This window comes from Streptopelia decaocto (genome assembly GCF_964273445.1).
Source record: "Streptopelia decaocto genome assembly, chromosome: 3".
NCBI classification, from domain to species: domain Eukaryota; kingdom Metazoa; phylum Chordata; class Aves; order Columbiformes; family Columbidae; genus Streptopelia; species Streptopelia decaocto.
The window spans coordinates 51,246,169-51,263,837 of NC_138656.1; the positions used below are offsets into that span (position 1 = coordinate 51,246,169).

The window sequence follows — 17,669 nt, forward strand, 5'->3', positions numbered from 1 at the left end:
CTTATTTTAGATAAAGCAATTATTAACAAGTGATGTAAGACCTAAGCTCCTGAAGGGGAGTAGCAACACTGTCTTTTTGCAAGTAGGATGTAGAAAATTCAGTTGGTTACGCTAATGCTTAGGAATGTAAGCCTAGCAAAATTGGGGTTGCATGAGATTTTCTTACTGCTCTTGAAGGAAAACAGCTTCTCCTTGCACCTGTCTTTTCTGATGTGCTAGTAAACCAGAATACTGGCTTGGAAATGTCGTCTTGAATGGTACAGAACACCTGCGGCTTCTTTTCTAAAAAGAAAATTTTGACTGCTTTTGAAATTTGTGATTCTAAACATGGTGATTCCTCATACTGCTGAGCAGTACAGTTGCCACAGCATGGCAAGGAAGAAAGAAAGCCTAAGCAGAATAGGAGGCGGAAGACACATAAGTTTGAGCTTCTCTGGAAAAACATGTTCAATTCATGTTGAAATACCAAATGCTGAGTGTTTTGGCCTTGTCTTAGTTGCAATTAAATATTACTTTACCCTTAAAACCTTAGAAATATCACAATATGGTTAGTGCTTGATGTGAGAATAAAATTGAACTTCCTACTTACGTATCAGCAGCATTCTAGACAGTGGCCCTGTGCAGCGTGCTGGTGTGGAACAGACCGTTTCTTTCTTTCTTCCTGTTTTGGGGAAAAGGGATATTGCAGATTAACAGCCTCAAATGGGTGAAATTTAGCTTGTCGTGCTTTAATTAACATTGTTAATCAAAGCTTTTACAATTGCTGACTGTAACAGTTTCCCATCTGAGTTTCATTTCAATGAAAAGGAAACAGTTCTGTTATGCAGAAGCATAATGTGGTCCTTTCTCTGAGGAAATTTTTCTAAGTTGCTTACCAACAGTATAATCCAAAGGTTTTAAATGAGTTCCTCACATTGTAAAATTCCCCTTAAAACAAAAAGCAAACACTTTTTTGTGTTTGTACCAGCCCGCAATCTTTTGGACTGATTGAAAATTTGAACAATGTTATGCCAGTCATTTCTAGATTTAAGCATGATAAGCATGTCTAGACTGTTATGATGGCAGTGTATATTCTGTGTGTTTGAGTGATAGTGTCAAAAGTCTTGTATTTTAGCAGAGGGAACCAGGTGTTTGACTTTTCATCTCTCAGCACTTTAACTCTTACAAATTTAGGGAAATGTTTCTGTTCACTGTAAAAGAGGACCAAAAAAATCCCCCAAGCCCTCAGTGTTTCTACTCTGTATAATTTTTGTTGATGAGGAAAAGCATTCACACTTTTCACACATGGGAATAACACTTCTACCATTTAGGGTGCCATAAGTCTGTGATGGTACCACTCAAAAAAGAAAAGTTAAGTTTTTAATTAATAATTTATTTTTTTCTATATGACTTTTTAAAAAGTGTTGTGACATATATAACCAGTTCAGAACATCTGTAGGTAGCTATGGATATAATAACCTGAGAAACAGTGATGTTAATAATGATAAAACAAACTGTGACAGATGTATAGTTTCTTAATAGAGACAACTTTTGGATCTCCTTTTAGTGGTTTTGTTACGACGCATGTGATGTGGTAGTATTCTGACACTTGTCTTCTTTTCAGAGCTGTTGATAGGCAGAATTTCTTGGAGACAGAGCTGAAGACAGTGCAGGCCTCACACAAGGATCTGGAGAGCTTCATCAAGTGGCTTCAAGAAGCAGAAACGACAGTTAATGTTCTAGCAGATGCATCCCAACGTGAGAACACTGCTCAGGACAATGTCTGCATAAGGGAACTCAGGAAACAGATGCAGGTGAGAAACTAGATAATAGTACTGTTGTTCATCCTTCTTCTCAATGGCAAATGTTGTAAAGCAAAGCTATCTACTAGAGAGAGGAAACGAGCAGCCTTATTGGAAGGTGTTTGAAAAACAGTATTTTAGAAGTCAAGTATGTGAAGGAAGCAGATTTTTTTTTTTCTCCTAAGGTTTGAAATACATATTTTGTGGACATCTGTAGCACTGAGGGCTCTTAAATGTCCTTGGAGGGTGATCATATTCAGGAAGTATATTAAACCTTGCAGGGTGACCATGTTCAGGAAGTGTATGGTTGATTAAACCAAGTCCTGTTGCGTGATTGTCCAACCAAACAATTTAATCTACTTGTCTCAAAGTAAAACCATCCTGGACTGCACTGTCTCCTATCCCTGCCTGCTGCCTTCCTACTACTTTTCCAGCAATCCAAGAAGTTGTCACACTTGGATCACCTCTTCTCACTTTCCTGCTGCCCATGGGAGGACTGCCTTCCTGTGTAGGCCACACACTGGAAACCTGAGAAGTAACTGACGAGACTAACTGTCGTCACTTACGGTCCTTTTTAATATGTGGACACCTTAGCTTGTCTAAAATCTAGAAGTAAGATCCTTTTTCTATGTCTAAAAAGCTGAATACAACATTGTCTGCCTGTTCCTGCCTTTGCATATCCCACGCATCTCCTCTGGGGAGGTGGGAGGGACAGAGAAGAGCAGGGTTCAGTCTGCCTTAAGGGTGCAGGGTATTGAGGGAAAACAGGAGGAAAGGATGGGGAGACCCAAGACCTCTTTTGAAAACTAATATATTTCGATCTTTGGCAGCTAAACATTGAAATCACTGGCTAAAAGGGTTTATGTTTCTATGATATATGAATTTCCTTTGTCCTGTTTACCTGATGTGAACGCTGTTCATGTGTCATCTTTCTACTGAATATTTTAATATTTTTTTTCCCTCAGTTGCCTCATTTAGCACTGTAATTTTGATACGCACAGAACCAGGCAGGCAGTTCAGTTATTAAATTGTTCACTCTGGTTTGGGAATGTTGTCTGTGGTCTAAGTTCATGGGGCTTGAAAGGCTTATAATGAAAAAAGTGCTGCTTTCAGCAGTGCTGTTAATCTGAACATTGAATTTAAATGAAACAAGACAGTTTTAAAGTATCTGATAGCAAGCTGCTTGCTTTAATCATTAGGAAGATAACAATATATTGTGGAAGCTTGTGTCTGTTAAAGAAGACATGTCACTTACCAATGTTAATATGATTCTGGTCAGTCAGGCAACTCATCTGTAGAGATGTGGCTCTTTGTGAAATGCTGAGAGTAGTCTGTAATGGTACTACCTAGAAGTTAATATTATACTTTCTGTTGGGAAAAAAACCCAAACAAGTAATATAGTGTAGGTGGAAGAGCTAAAAGGAGGCTGCGGGAAGCTGGCAGCATGAGGCAGTGCTGTGTGTAAATAGACTTATTTCTGCATTACCTTGCTTTATATGTAGTCAATCATACCAAGATTAAGCTGTTATTTCACACTTCGCTTGTTGGCTCTATGCAGCTGTGAAGTGGAAGATTGTTCACCCTTCTTCATCCTGTTGCAGTCTGGTTAAAATTGCCAGAGTTGTGTCGTATTGTGGACAAGACTGCCAGCTGTGTGGAGAAGGTCTATAACCAGTTCTTGACTACACCTGTTGTCCTGGCTTGCAGCCACTGAGAATGCAGATGCAGGTGCTTGGGCATGGCCTGCCCTTGTTCAGCATCCTGTTACCTGATATTCTCCATCTTTTTCTGTGATTGTATGCTTCTATGCACTGTGCACATGAAGCATAATCGCTTAACTTACCTGTGATTTTACATAATACTGTGAGATTTTTTCAGCTACCAAAGGAAGTAGAGCATGTCAAAGGCCGTCATAGTGTAATGGCTTCCAAAATGAATTTTTCCTCTACCACCTTTCAGTCTCACTTTAAATATAACTGAAAACATTCATGTTATGATACTGCTAAACACTACAAAACCAATGTTTCTGTTTTCAAATATTTGTTGTAATGAACTTTTGAAAAAAAAAAAAAAATTAAGCTCTAACACCTTACTGTACCTTAAAAAATCAAGCCATTGCAAGTTCTTAAGCTTAATATCTGATTAAACAAAGGCAATTTCCTATTCTTCCACTGCTGAATTGTATAAAATAACAATGTTCTCCACTCTGTGCTTTGTTAAATGCGTGAAGAAGTATTTTTGCTAAATGGTTGTAAAAGGAATGCAGGGCTCGTGGCTTTTTTCTGCTCTGTGTGAAGATGCTTCTACCCCCAAGGCCTGTGCATCGAGTAAGACTTTACTATGAGTTGAAGATGTGATAAATTCTAGGTGAAATATGTGCTGAACATGGACATGATGTTTTTATGTTGTTGTTGTTATATGTCATGCATTTTTTAAATAGGCTCATCTCTTAAAGTGGCATCTGTACATGTGCATGGGAGGACTAGCCTCTGTTGCACTTTGGGGCTAACTTGTCTGGCTGCAGCTCAAGTCGCTCTACAGTGGAACCAGTGATCTGGACACCATTAAAGCCTTGTTTTGGTTTCTGTTGTGACATCTGAGGCTAGCAACAGTACTGTGCAAATAATGAAAACTCTGAGTGTGGAAATGATTTCTTTTTGAAAAGGAGGAAATTCACAATTATAGCACCAGTCTTTCTAATTCATTCTCTTAGTATCTAAATTTTGCAGAAGACTTTCCTTTCAGGTTTGTGCCAAAACATTCCAATCTGTGTTGCAAAATTTTTAGCAGTCACCCAAAAGAGGTTAAAATCTAATTTGAAACAGGATGCAGAAAATGAACAAGGAAACAGTAAGAAGTAATACTGGGTCAATGTGTGTGAAGTCCTGTGCCTACAGATGTAAAGGTGTTAAAAATAATTGGGAGGTCTTGTTTTATTGTAAATTAAAATCAATGTGACTAGTGGTTGGCTGCTTATTTATCTCATGGCTTGATTCAGACATGTATATTAGCTGGAAGCAAAAAAGCAGAACTGAAAGAAAGTGGCAGGTGTAAGGGATCGGAAGGGACCTCAAAAGATATAAGCCAGGAGAAATGGAGTACAGGGGAGTGGTTCAAATAAGCGGTGGAGATGATGAAAAAAGGGCGAGTCTGGCAAGGTGGAGAGGATTTCTATATACACAACAGAATGAAGGCTCTGTTTCCTAAAAATGATGTTGTCATTGGTGCTGGACAGATCAGGAACAAAACAGACCACAGATAAAAGGGGTTTGCCTGTGGACTGGTAGAAATACTGATTCAATTCTAAAAATAAGGATGAAAAGGTGGTGCTGGCAGAATTGAATGAGTTTTGAATGAGAAGAGTTTTCAAATGTCCTGTATCTTCAGCCTGCACTTGGCATTCATCACCTTGGATGGAAAGTGCATGAGAAGTGGGAAACCACTGTATAATTAATGGAATCTAAACTATGCATTATCTAGGATCATATGAACTCTGTAGTTGATGCCTCTATAGTGCGCTGTTGGATGTGCTTGAAATGTGTATGTACCTGCTCACGTGGCAATATGCACACTAAATAATAGTTAATTGTAATGGTGTCTGCCATCTACTGTGTTGATAATATCCTACCTGAGCATTTGCTACAGCAACCCCTCAATAGATGTTTAAGTAGGTTCATGATAGCACCTTGGGAAGTAATAAATAGCTGTACTGCATTGGGAGTGCCTTGCTGTTGGCAACACTTCTGTACTCTTGGGCATGCTAGTGCCATACTTAGATGGCTTAATTCCGCTTTGTCATGGGAAAAAAAGTCAAAATGATGTCATCTTGTTGGATTCCAGGATGGCTAGAAAAAAGGGTGATGGCACAACTGTATGCTTTTAGTTCGTCAAAACCGTGTTCGTTTTTGTCCTAATAAGTCATTCAGAAAAATATTTTAGTTGGAAACAGCTCCTGAAAAACATTCCTACTTTCTGGTGCAAGTGAGAATCCTTTGAGATCCCTTTGACTAAATTAGCTTTAAGAGAGTTTTCATAGAAGAGGGGTTTACCCCCTACAGTTTTTCCTTTTGTGTTGGGTAATCTGGTTTTAAGCAGCGCCTGTGTGATTTATTAGTCTTTAGCGTATGCTTGATATAATTAGGGCAGGTATCCCTTTGCTCCTCTCTCAAGATCTCTAGCACAGTCTGTTATTCACTCACTCTACAGCTCTGCCAGAGCTGCGTTCAGTCGGAGAGCGAGAGCATCCTTTCCCAGAGTGAGGGAGCAAATGCTCATTCTGCCGATAGGAAGCAGCTACTGGGGGAGATAAACTGTTGTGATACACTGGAGCCGTCTTCCTGAAGGAATTCCTTTTTTGTTCCTGCAGCTTTCAGGCTTAAATTAATAACCTTTCTTGGCTATTTAATGCACTCCTGAACGGTGGCAGACGCTCAGCTGCTCAACAACTTAATTCACCCTCTGCACAAGCAGAGCTGAGCAGTAGAGGTTAGAAGAATCTGTGAAGGCTTTTTTTTTTTTTTTTTTGCGTTTGTTTTGTGGGGTTATTCTGGGAGAGAAACTTATGCTGTATCAACCTCCTCTGCCTTTGAAACATATAAAGCCTGTGGCTGGCAAAAGCAGTCCTGGAAGAGAGCATGCTCAGAAAGCTGGCAAATCATTGTCCAGTGACTGAGAGGAAATGATAGTTGCTGTTCGTTTATAATGCAAATTCTGAGGTGTCTTCAGAAGTGTGGCAAACTTAAAATGATGGCTGTGGTGAGAACGTCTCTGCAGAAAGTTGTGGTGTTGTTGCATCGTTTACAGAGAATGGCGGTTTCTTCTCCCCGTTACCAGAAGCTTTGTAAGGTAAGAAATATAATCCCTAAATCTTGAGTGTCTAATGCTAACTCTGTTGTCTTTCTGAGATAAAAAGAAAAGAAAGTGAGAATGGGATGCGTGTCAAAAGTATATAGGCTATATAGTGTGTTTTTAAAGCCTGTCATACTCTCATGTGCATGTTTTTTTAAAGAATGCATTAAAAAAAAAAACCCAAACAAACAAATCACCCCATGCTTGTCAGAGTGATACAATTTTTTTAAAAGTGTTCCCTTACCTACCATTAAAGTATCTGGAAAGAAACTGTTACTGTTCAATGATCTTTTGTAAAATACTCCCACATTTCATTTTCCAAAGGAGTTGGTTAATTCTTGGCAAATGCAGTACTTTAACTCCTGGGTACCCATTACGTAGAATAACTGAGTTCTTCCATGCCCAATGCTTTTGAGCTTTATGAAACTTTTAATTAGGAATGAGTTCAGCAAACTAATACACAGCCATGAATTTTGACTTCATCTGCCTGTATTTATAGATTTCTCTCAGAGATAAGAAATAAGGAAAAGTTGGAGGAAAAGCATGTTGATACAGACTAACACTCATATTGATATTTTTGTTGTTATCTGTTTTGGTGGCTCACTATTCTCACTATTTCTGTTTCCACTGAGACTCTGTTTACTTCTTTTCTTTTGGACAGATTCGGTAGTTCAGAACTTTAATACTGGGGTAATGATCTAAGCTACCTAATAAAAATAATTTTTAAGATCACTCACCAAATTTATATATATATATATATATATATATATATATCTTGATCTGGTCTATAAAGTCCACAAGTCAATACTGCTGCAATGTTGGTGCCCGTGTGGGATGGTTATACTGTGTTGTATTATTGGACATTAATGTAAGGATCCTGCTTTGCAACTTTGGAAAAATATAGCATTGGAGAGGTCTTCAACTGTATACTGACATAACCACATAGAAATTCTATTTGGATGCCTTGGAACTTGCTTTTCTTTATTCTTGTTGCTCATGATACTTTAAAACTGCCTGTGTGTTTTGGTGAAATTGTCTGAGTTTTGCATGCAAAGTGCATGACCACGTCTGGTTCTGACGATAACTGTAACTCATCACACTTGCCTCAATCTGAAATGTGTTTTCTATTATGAGAAATACAAAAAATGACATCAAGTAAAAGAGATCCCACCTCTACAGCAGAGTTTGGAAGTAAGAAAAGGGTATAATGCAGTATCTGGTTCCTAACAGTGAAGCTTGTAGGGGAAGTTCTGGCATACAGGGAAAATCACATTGTTTTTAAATGGGTCTTTGGTGTGCTTCTGTTTACAAAGCTATACTAAGAGGTGTATCTTCATTATGAAGAATGTTAGACAGTAGTTTGTGTATATGCAAGCTATTTTAACATGCATACCTCAGTTATTCTTGTCTATATTAGTTCTATGCTTTTGATTAAGGCAAATCATTTTCATTACAGACACAATTTTTAATTGTCTTTCCACTAGCACTAGGAAATTAGAAGTGCTTTAAAACCTATCCAGTCACATTTTTGTGTATAAGCTTGTTTGTAACAATGTTTGTCAAACAAGAACTATTCAGTGACTCTTGCAGCAATAATCATTTGCCAATTAGCCTGAGAGCCTAGTAAAAGGTTGGATACTTAATTTATTGAGTTTAACTCTACCCAAGGGGTAGTAAAAAAAATCTTCTCAAAGTCTGTTATTAAAATACATTTTCTGATTGAGAATCCGTGCAGTGATAGCCTTGGGAATTTTTGTGTAGGTTAAAATTACACACTGTCTGTTTTTCTGTTTGTTAAAAAGTCATGTGGCTTATTTTTTTCAGATGTCTGTGCTTAGTTTACTGAAAGAATTGTTGGTCTGCCCTCAGAGTTAAATCAAACACTGACTGAGGGAAAAAGGGATAGTTTACAATCCCAGTCACTTCCAGCAGGTGTCAATGTAAGGCAATGATATATGAGAGTCTGGTGATGGAAATGTTAATACTTAGATGAGAAAATGGTATGGAAATTACAAATTAAAAGCAACTATGAGAGCATGTCAAGAAGGATTTCTTGTAGTCCTCTTTGGAATTTCACAAGTTTGTACATGTCTTGTGATCTCTGGGGATACATCAATACAGTTTGGTTCTGTCGAAGAGAAGTTGTTTACTACATAGAATTATTGCATTGTGTACAGGATAGTTGCTTCATGAACTAGAATCTAAATGTTTTATGTGAGGTGTCCTCTGAAGCATAACAGAATGCTAAGGAAATAAATATTGTAAAAGTGCCAATGAAATACATAAGACAAATATTTGAAGCTAGTGTTTGTCTGGTTTAAATTGCACTGTTTATAAAAGACTAAACAATGTTTTATTATTGAACTGTACTGGGGAAAGTCATAATTGTTCCTCTTATGAACAGCTTCATGTAATAGTAACGCTCAGCATTCATAATCTTCATTTTGTAAAATTCTTAAAAGCACAAACAAAAATAAACATATCAGTGACATATTGCAGTGTTGTTGAAAACCAGAAAATCCAAAAATCCAAGCTTCAGGATATTTGCTCTTTTGCTTCTTTTTCTTTCACTAATTCCTTCGTACCACAGTGAGTTTTGCCAGATGTAACTTCTCACTAATATTGTTTGGTTCTTTTACACTGAAGTTACTGGTGTACCAGGGCAAAATGTGTACACTTCACATGGTGTTGTCAGGACAAGGTGTAGTAAGTTTTGCTTTATTGTTGTTAGCAGCTTTGTTTTGTAACTCTTCAGGGATGTTTTGATACTCAAAGTAAACAACCAGAAAAATGCTTTGTAGGGGCTTGTCATATGCTCTGTGTTCTTGTTAATATGTGATTCTTCCTTAAAGAATGGTTTCTATTAGGTATAATCAACTAGCTCAGACGAGAATGAATTTAGATTTTTTTATTGGGAACATCAAAAATCGTGGTAAGGTACAAATCAATAGATCTCTTCTGAGAGAACAGAATTACAATATTACTTACAAAAATGAAGTAGAAAATTGGGAAGGATTCTCTAACTTCCTTGACAAAAGTGAATGAATGGTGTGTCTCTCTCAGGCAGTAATTGATTATCTTAAAATATGTATCCTACTTGTGGAGCTTGACTGTGGCATTTTTGAAAAACATTGCTGGTATTCAGGGACTGGAGCATTCATCCACTGGAGGACAGACTGAGGAACATAGCTACTAGCTGAGAGAATATTTACTCATTTATCTTGTGATGACTTCTTGAGAAGAACCTTCTTTAAAAATAAAGAAATTATCAACCCCCTTCGTATAAAATATTTGAAACCTCAAACCTGATACAACAGGAGACTTCACTCTTAAAGTGGTACATGGTAATTTAGGTGAGTTCCTGAGTTCCTCAGCTGTGAAGAGAAATGGTGTGTCAGAAACATGTATCTTGTGGTTCTTTCTTTTCTTATGAATTCATAGATTAAAATGCAATTATCTCTCATTGATTTATTTATTTTTTAGAAATTTTTATTGGGTAGTGTTAAATTTATAAAAGCACAGAAAGTTAAAAGCACAGTGAGTGAATGCTGGAGTCAGCCAAAATCCTCTTTTGCTGTGACACTGCTGATTGCATTCCAAAGAACACTTACATTATGTTGAATTTTGAGAGCAGCAGCAAACGCTCTGTTCCTCTGAAATTTTGAAAAAATGTGAAGGTCATGGGGAGTGGGGCAAAAAAACCCACGGAAGACTGTATTGAGAAATGACTAGGTTACTCCTGGTTCCAATGAATTCAGCAAAGATGAGTTTTCTAATTTTTACGTGACTTCAAGTTGATTTAAAAAAATCATTGGCACTTATGAAATGCAGGTAATCAAGTGTGGATGAAGAGGATACATTGCAGCAGCAATCTAGTACATATTTATTGGACAGCAGAAGTGAGAACAAAAGTTGATTTTGGAGCTGTCACCTGAAGGATGTAGTTGTGTGGAGCTAGTTCTTTATTGGGAAATGAAGAAATGCCTTGTCATCAAAAGCATTGCTAAATTATGCAGACAGTTTAATTTTTTTTTAGATGAGAAAGTTAAGTCTGGACTGCTTGATATTGTTCTGGTAGTATAAGGGACATATGAATTAGATCAAGTTCTACCATAAAGCCTTATAGAAGGGAGGAGGCCAGAATTAAAGGGAACCCTGGATATAACAGCTGTTATCTATTGAAATAAAATGAGGCTAAAAGTGCACTGGTGGAAATAAAAAATGGCTATTTTGAAACAGGAGATTTAGTAAATAATATCTAATGATCAGCATCTGATGAGTTTAGGATTTACTATTTTAGAAAACAACTGAGAAATCAAAATTGTAATCACCCCACTGCCAAAACCCACACACCTTATTTGTGTTGAAATTGACTGTAGAAGAACTGGCACCTGTTGTGATTTTATGAGACAGTGGATGTGGAGGGGTGGGATGAAACATGACTTGGGTGTATGATAAATAGAACAGGGTTAACATAGCTAATGAAGACTTAGAGCTCTAAGTTCCACAAGATAGCATGATGGTGTTTAGTGACTGAAAGGACAAGAAAACCATATCATCTGTAGAAACCTGAATAGACTAAGAATGCATATAAGTCAATGATAATTTGAAATGAATGAAATGGACATAATTTCTTTTTGGATATGGATTAAAAGTTGGAAAGCTGAAAACTGATGGAAAAATACTTGAAATGATAGGAATCTGGAAGTCTTGGGAGATGAAAATTCATTTGTTACTGACATTTGTTACAGAATAATCACAGTAACTACAGAAGCAATGTAAGGCTGAAGGGTGAAAGTTTTTAATGACTTAAAAAATGAGGTAAGTGAAGTCTGGAAATTACTATCCAGTAAGTCAAAAGACATGAAAACTAGAAATATGGACAACAAATGAGATTCAATTTGGAAATATAATAGCTATAATGGAATTTAATTCTCCATTGGTATCAAATTGCACCTTTGTATGCAGTTTAACAGTGACAAAGACAGGAGCTTTGGTGTGTAGGCAAAATGTTGGTTGTTAGATGTTACAGATTGATTCCCTTTGGAATTTTGGAGGGATCTGGTAAAAAAAAATATATATATATATATATATCAGTAGCATATTGGAGGGATATTTTCATGTTCTGATGAACTGGAGAGATATGAGGTCCTGAGAACTCCCATCCTCTTCCTGAGTGTAGGATAAGTTGGTTCCTGAAGACAAGTGATTGCCACAGATGCAGCATCTGGCTGATATTGGAGGTGGAAAAAAGAAGAATGGGCAGATTTTTCAGGAGAAACTTGTAGATAAAGTATTGGGAATATCTCTTGATAGTAAGATTTAGGAGCTCACAAAGTCTTTTTCCCCAAGAACCCATGTGTTCTCAGTCCTTAAAGAATGTTTTAATAAGTCCCCAAGCAATGTTTTAGTTTAGTAGGCCATTTCCAAGCACAAAAAAAAGCAAGAAGGTGATCGTGAAGAGTCAGCATGAATTTTAAGAAGGGTGCCAAACCTGATTGCTTTCTGCAGCAAAGTTCTCACTGTGTCTTTGAATGAAGGGAAAGAAGTAGTGTTCCCTGATCTTGACTTTAGAAAGATGTTTGACACAGTCACTGATAGTCAAATTGGGCATGTACGGATAGAGTAGATGGCTTTATTTATTAACAGTTTGGAGGGGAGAAGGCTTCAGGGCTTTCCAAATGCTGTCACTGCCTACCTGGTGGGTTGTTATTATAGAAGACGGAGATGGAGCCAGGCTCTTCTCAGAGGTGCCCTGTGAAAGAAAAGAGGCAGTGGAAATTGGGTGTAAGGGCAACAATTCTGTACAATAGGCATCACTGAGCACTGTAGTGGGCTGTCCAAAGAGACTGTTGTGTTTCCATTTCTAGAGTTATTAAAAATTATAGTGAATAAGGTCCTTAGCAGCCAGACCTAGCTTTGAAACTGAGTCCTGAAATTGGCAGGAGGTTTGACTGTGTGACCTCCAGAGGTCTTCCAACTTGCTATTTTCTATGTTCCTCTGTGCTAGTGCCCTGTTAGCTTAGGAGTGAAGACTAAAATAGTCAAAACTATAGTGCAGCAGTTTTCAGCAGTGACTGTGTTGCCTACTTCCTATAAAAAGGAACTTCACATTTTTACTCCTTATGAAAAATTCCTACTACTCCGCTGAATTTTGATCTAAATCTGGGCCTGCTATGAGTCTGCTGTACAGCCGTAGCAAGTATTCCTTTGTAAATCTTTTTGCTGTAGTGTAACTGCAATGGTAACAATGTGGCACAGTCAGGCATTTGGTGCATTTCTGAATTTTGTGGCTATGATGAGAAGGCACTTTAGTATAGTGTAAAAGTTCCTGTCATCTAACCAGCACCCCTACTTAATTTTGCATTTTCAGATGATGTTTTCAAAACTCAAAAAGATGAATATGCCACTAACCCCTTGTAAAGGTTGTGCACATCTTCAGTGATGACACTGACCTAAATGTAACAGTTTTGCCATTTATCTAATTATGATCAGTGCCAAATGAATCTGTATAATAAGCAGGTACTTTATTGTAAATCCTTTCTTGCAGAAGACTGTGCTCTCTAGTGCTCTGTGTATGTATCAGACTTCTCAAGAAATCAAATTGTTTCTCTAAGGTGAGGAAACAACGAGAAACAGAATGGGAGAAGACATACAGCTTCATAAATTTGGTATTTTTAACTGCTGCACCAATCATTCCTATTCGCAAGCAGAATGCAGCTTAACAGGAGAGAAGATGGGTTATAGGATATAACTTTTTCTAATAGCATTTCAGTAGTATTTTGGAAGGGAGGGAAGGAGGAGAAGGAGGTGAGTGAAATATTTCAAGACATGCTTTTAGAATCCTCTTATATTTAAAGGCAAGTGTGATTTTTGAGCTAAAAATGTTTTGCTATTGCAGTGAGAATGAAAATGAATATAAAATATGGAGTAGTTCTATTAAGGCATGAATGTAGGATTAATGGGAAAATTGACTTCTGTGAACTTCACGTGTTTACAGGAGCTAGATCAATATTTGATATATGAGACCATCTTACTGTAGTATTTTACCACAGTGCTTTTTGATCACTGCCATTTTTCAGGGAGCAATTTTTCTTTCCTCTTTCCCTTAGGGCTCAATTACCCTTCCCAAATTCATGAAGTCCTGAAGCAGTAGGACCCTAAAACAGCATAGCACTTCACCAGCTCCCATCTAGAGAACTGACCGTCTGTCTTTTACCTCACACAGATAATTCTAGCTTATTTCAAGGAAAGCTGCACTTGCCATGTAGCTGGGAAAATAGGACTGATTGATGCTGTTCTGTCACTGCTAGTCATCAAGGACTCTGAAAGAGTTCTGCCCTCCCTTTTGCCTTCCCCTCTGTTTTTAATAAAGACAAACTACTATGTGATTTCATGTTCTAAAGTTGCCCTGCAAGATTCCTATTTCATATCCACTGCTTGCAGACCTGTGTGGCTCTCTGGCTCCTGGTGACATTTTCTTCTTGGGCACTCTTGATATACATTGCTGCAAAGCATTTTGCTTCAAAACAAAAGTAACTTATGTGTTCCCATGTAGCTGAGGAACTGAATGTGGGTGGAAGATGCCAACAGGGTTCCTGATAATTGATGTCCTGTGTTGTGCTTCTGAAAGCAATTCTTAGTCATAGTGGAACTATATTTACTGGTGTTTTCTGGTTTATGGTAAATATGATAGATGCTATAAATGAAGTAATAAATGTTTCTGTTCCTGTAGAGGCTCCTCAGTTGCTGGTGAGCCCCTGTATCTATGGGCCCAATGTTGTGCTAACAGAAGCGCTGGCTTCTCTGCACTGGTGTTTCAAATTTCTGACCTGAAGAGAGCTTCCTTCCTGGGGAGATCCAGAGACTTTGGTTTTCAGTGCTGCTCAATTCTTGGCATTTCAACTGAGGCTGCTGACCAATTAGTGTTTCATTGTGCTGGGTTTTGGCATGTGGTCCTAGAACAGTCATCTGAGGTTGCTGCTTTCTGTCACCTGCTGTCTTTGGAATCAGTTTGAACTATGGTTTTTTTTTTTTTTAAGGAAGAATGCATTATTAAGCCCGGACTAATCAGTCACCTTTCATGTTTAATTTTGAATGTTCCATACAAAATACTGTAACTCTCTTGGTTAATATTCTCTCTATTGTTTGCTACAAAGAGAAGTATTCATTTGCTTAAAGTTCCAACAATGCAAAGTAGTTGAAACAGATGTCTTTCTCATCTTTCTTTCTGTTAAACTTCAGAGTTTAAATGAAGGTTGCCCACTTTCGTCATGTATGGATTCCTTTCAGATTTGGATGGAGGCATAATAAAACTTACAGATTACGCAAATACCTCTCTTGTCCCCCAGTATTTCTTTATTAGCAAGCACAACACTTTCCCCTTTTAGAAGAGAGGAAAAACGAGGCCAAAAAGAAAAGCCTTTCAATAGAATTTCACTTCTTTACAATGTGTTTGCATCAGGAGCTAACAGCAGTGCCTCAGCTATTTTCAGTGAAATAGCTATATGTCTATTTGCAGGCCATTATCTTTCATTTCATATAGCCCAATAGTGCAGTGATAAATGAGCTCTGGAATTTCTTCATGTAGCCCTCAGTAAAAAGAATACAGTCTTAAACAATTCAGCTGTTATCTGTAAGCAGATAATTTAGCCAAATAGCCAGATTGTGGAAGACTCTAATCCATTATAATGCAGAATCAAAACATTGTTTCCTCTATATAAGAGTACTTCTAAATGAAAATAAGGGAGGTAATTGAGGGTTTTTGTTGAAGAATTTGAATCTGGACTTGACCTTCCATGAGCCCTGTCTCTATTCATGTTGATGTGATAAGGCCCTTACACAGGCTTAGTTACAATTATTTAGAGTTAGAAAGTAAGTGGATTCTACAACTTTTGGACTAGGTTAGAATTTTTATTTATTTTTTTTACGTTCATTTAGCTAGAATGACTTTTAGCTGGATGACTGAGTTCTGTCTTACAGTTGCAATGATAAACTTCAAGATTTCAGGCCCCCCAGGTGCTATGGGATGAGAAGAGCTACAGCAGTTTAGTTTTAGAGGAAAACAAGTGTACTATTTCTACTTTTTTCCCTTGCAGAGGTGTGGCGATGTCTTCTTTCACAGAGAGACACTAGCACTCTGCCAGCAAAACCTGAATATGCATTTTGCAAGTGTTTTTGATGGCTGCGTGACTGAAATGGAGGGTGGAGGGGTGGGATGTTCTTAGCAAACAGCTATGAAAATATGGGCTATCTTTGAATTCTGGTGCCAACAATTATTTTAATTGGAAAAGAGTAAAAAAAAAAAAATCCCAAACCAACCCATGGATTGTGATTGTGGAGAAATCTTTGGAAGTTGTGATCAGGTTCTGAGGACTAGTAAGCCTTATCCTGTGGAAAAACCTCATTCAGTAATATATTTGAGTGGAAAAGTCTAAAATATAGACTGGCTTTTGATACTTCAGAAGTGCTTTTGCTTTTCTAAAACGGCCTCATAAATTGAAGGTACCAGCTAAAAGTTATTTTCAGATATGGATTAAGATTAATTCAGTAAACTGTAAGAGGGAGCAACGTTGCAAAAACTCAGAATCGTGGTTTTATTTTAACATTGTTGGTAAGTGATTACAATAGAAGGGTAGAACTGCATCCTGCTTGTGTAACACAGCAGTTAATTGGCTTGTCTGTGGCCACTAACCTGTTTCTGTCGCATAAAACACTATTCATTTGGGAACACGAGTAGTTGTTGGTACACACGCTGATCTGCAGATGGTATCAGTGACCAGTAGTGTGTTTCAGTGGGATGATCTTGTAGTGTGGCTAAAGAATGACTAATTTTTTCCATGCATTTATAACAAACTCTTGGTTTTAGGTTAATAGGTAAAATCTGTTTATACTAGAAGAAACATGAAAGAACAGTTGTGTGGAGATTCCATACAACAAGTAAACAATGGAATATGTGAAAACAGAATGAAAGATAGCTTTGGCTAATGTGTGATTAATATCATAAAAGGTGGTTGAATTTACAAATAAGCCAAAGCTATGCTTCAGTCTAAGATGACTGTATGATGCATGGGGTTAAGTATGTTAATCTTTAATATTCAAGGTTCCTAATTAAAATTTGAGGAGGCAATGAAGATTTTATTAGTGAGCAAATACAGGCTTTAACATTATTGAGGTCCAGTACGTTGTTGAGGTGTATGTTCTCTGGAGGTTCAAGTTGGTTGTGCTGAAGCTTAATGAACATTATTCCAGAAAAAGAGAGGAATTATAGGCTGAGCGAAAAAATTAACACTTGCAAACCAGAAGAAATGAAGCCCTCTGTGTTACTTTTGCATATTAAATAAACTTGGCTGCCAGCATGCTTATTGTAAGTCAAGTGAGAGCTGCTATAAATTATGCCAGTCTATGTGTAAACAGCCTACAGATGTTCTTTGAGGTGGTGATTAAGGACCAGTTTGAAAATAGAAGTGTGTGAATGTTGCACAATTTTTAGGTTGCAAAAGGAGGGGAAACACAATCACAAAAAATATGGAAACAAGGAAGATGCAGCCCAAAATAAAGCTACTGTGAAAGTAAGATTTTGACAAAATGATACATGCATTGTGATATATGTATCGTATATATGATTATGTTCAAACTTTTTTGAAACAAGGACAAAGGAAGGCTGCATATTCATAGCATACATATTTTTTTTTCTTGTATAGAATCAAGGGGAATGAAACTTAATTGGTAGTTGTTATGATACTTTCTGAGTGGCAGATCTAGAACTAAATACAAGAGAGTTTTAAACACTAGTTGGAGAAGGTATAGGAAGGGTCTAAACTATGTCTTCTTCAGGCTTCAGTCCAATTGCACAGGACATGTGAAAGGGAACTGTGATTTAGATCATCTTAGAAAGCCCATGGCATAAAGCTAAGTATAATAATTTGTCTTGTTTAGCATTGTTTAATTTGATTGTAAAATATGTTTAGATTTTATGACTGTTTTGGTACTGTCCCAGCATCTTTGCAAGAGATAAGTCTTTGGCAATGACATTTGTGT

At 37.4% G+C, this 17,669-nt stretch overlaps 1 protein-coding gene across 5 annotated transcripts in view; it reads left to right on the top strand.

Annotated features, from left to right (window-relative positions):
• The window catches only part of UTRN (utrophin), a 369,822-nt gene that overhangs the window by 161,215 nt on the left and 190,938 nt on the right, over positions 1-17,669 (top strand). For all 5 annotated transcript variants that reach the window (XM_082049170.1, XM_082049169.1, XM_082049171.1 and 2 more), the window contains one exon: positions 1,604-1,793. In XM_082049170.1, the coding sequence (XP_081905296.1) occupies positions 1,604-1,793 (190 nt within the window). The remainder of the gene's footprint in view (positions 1-1,603; positions 1,794-17,669) is intronic.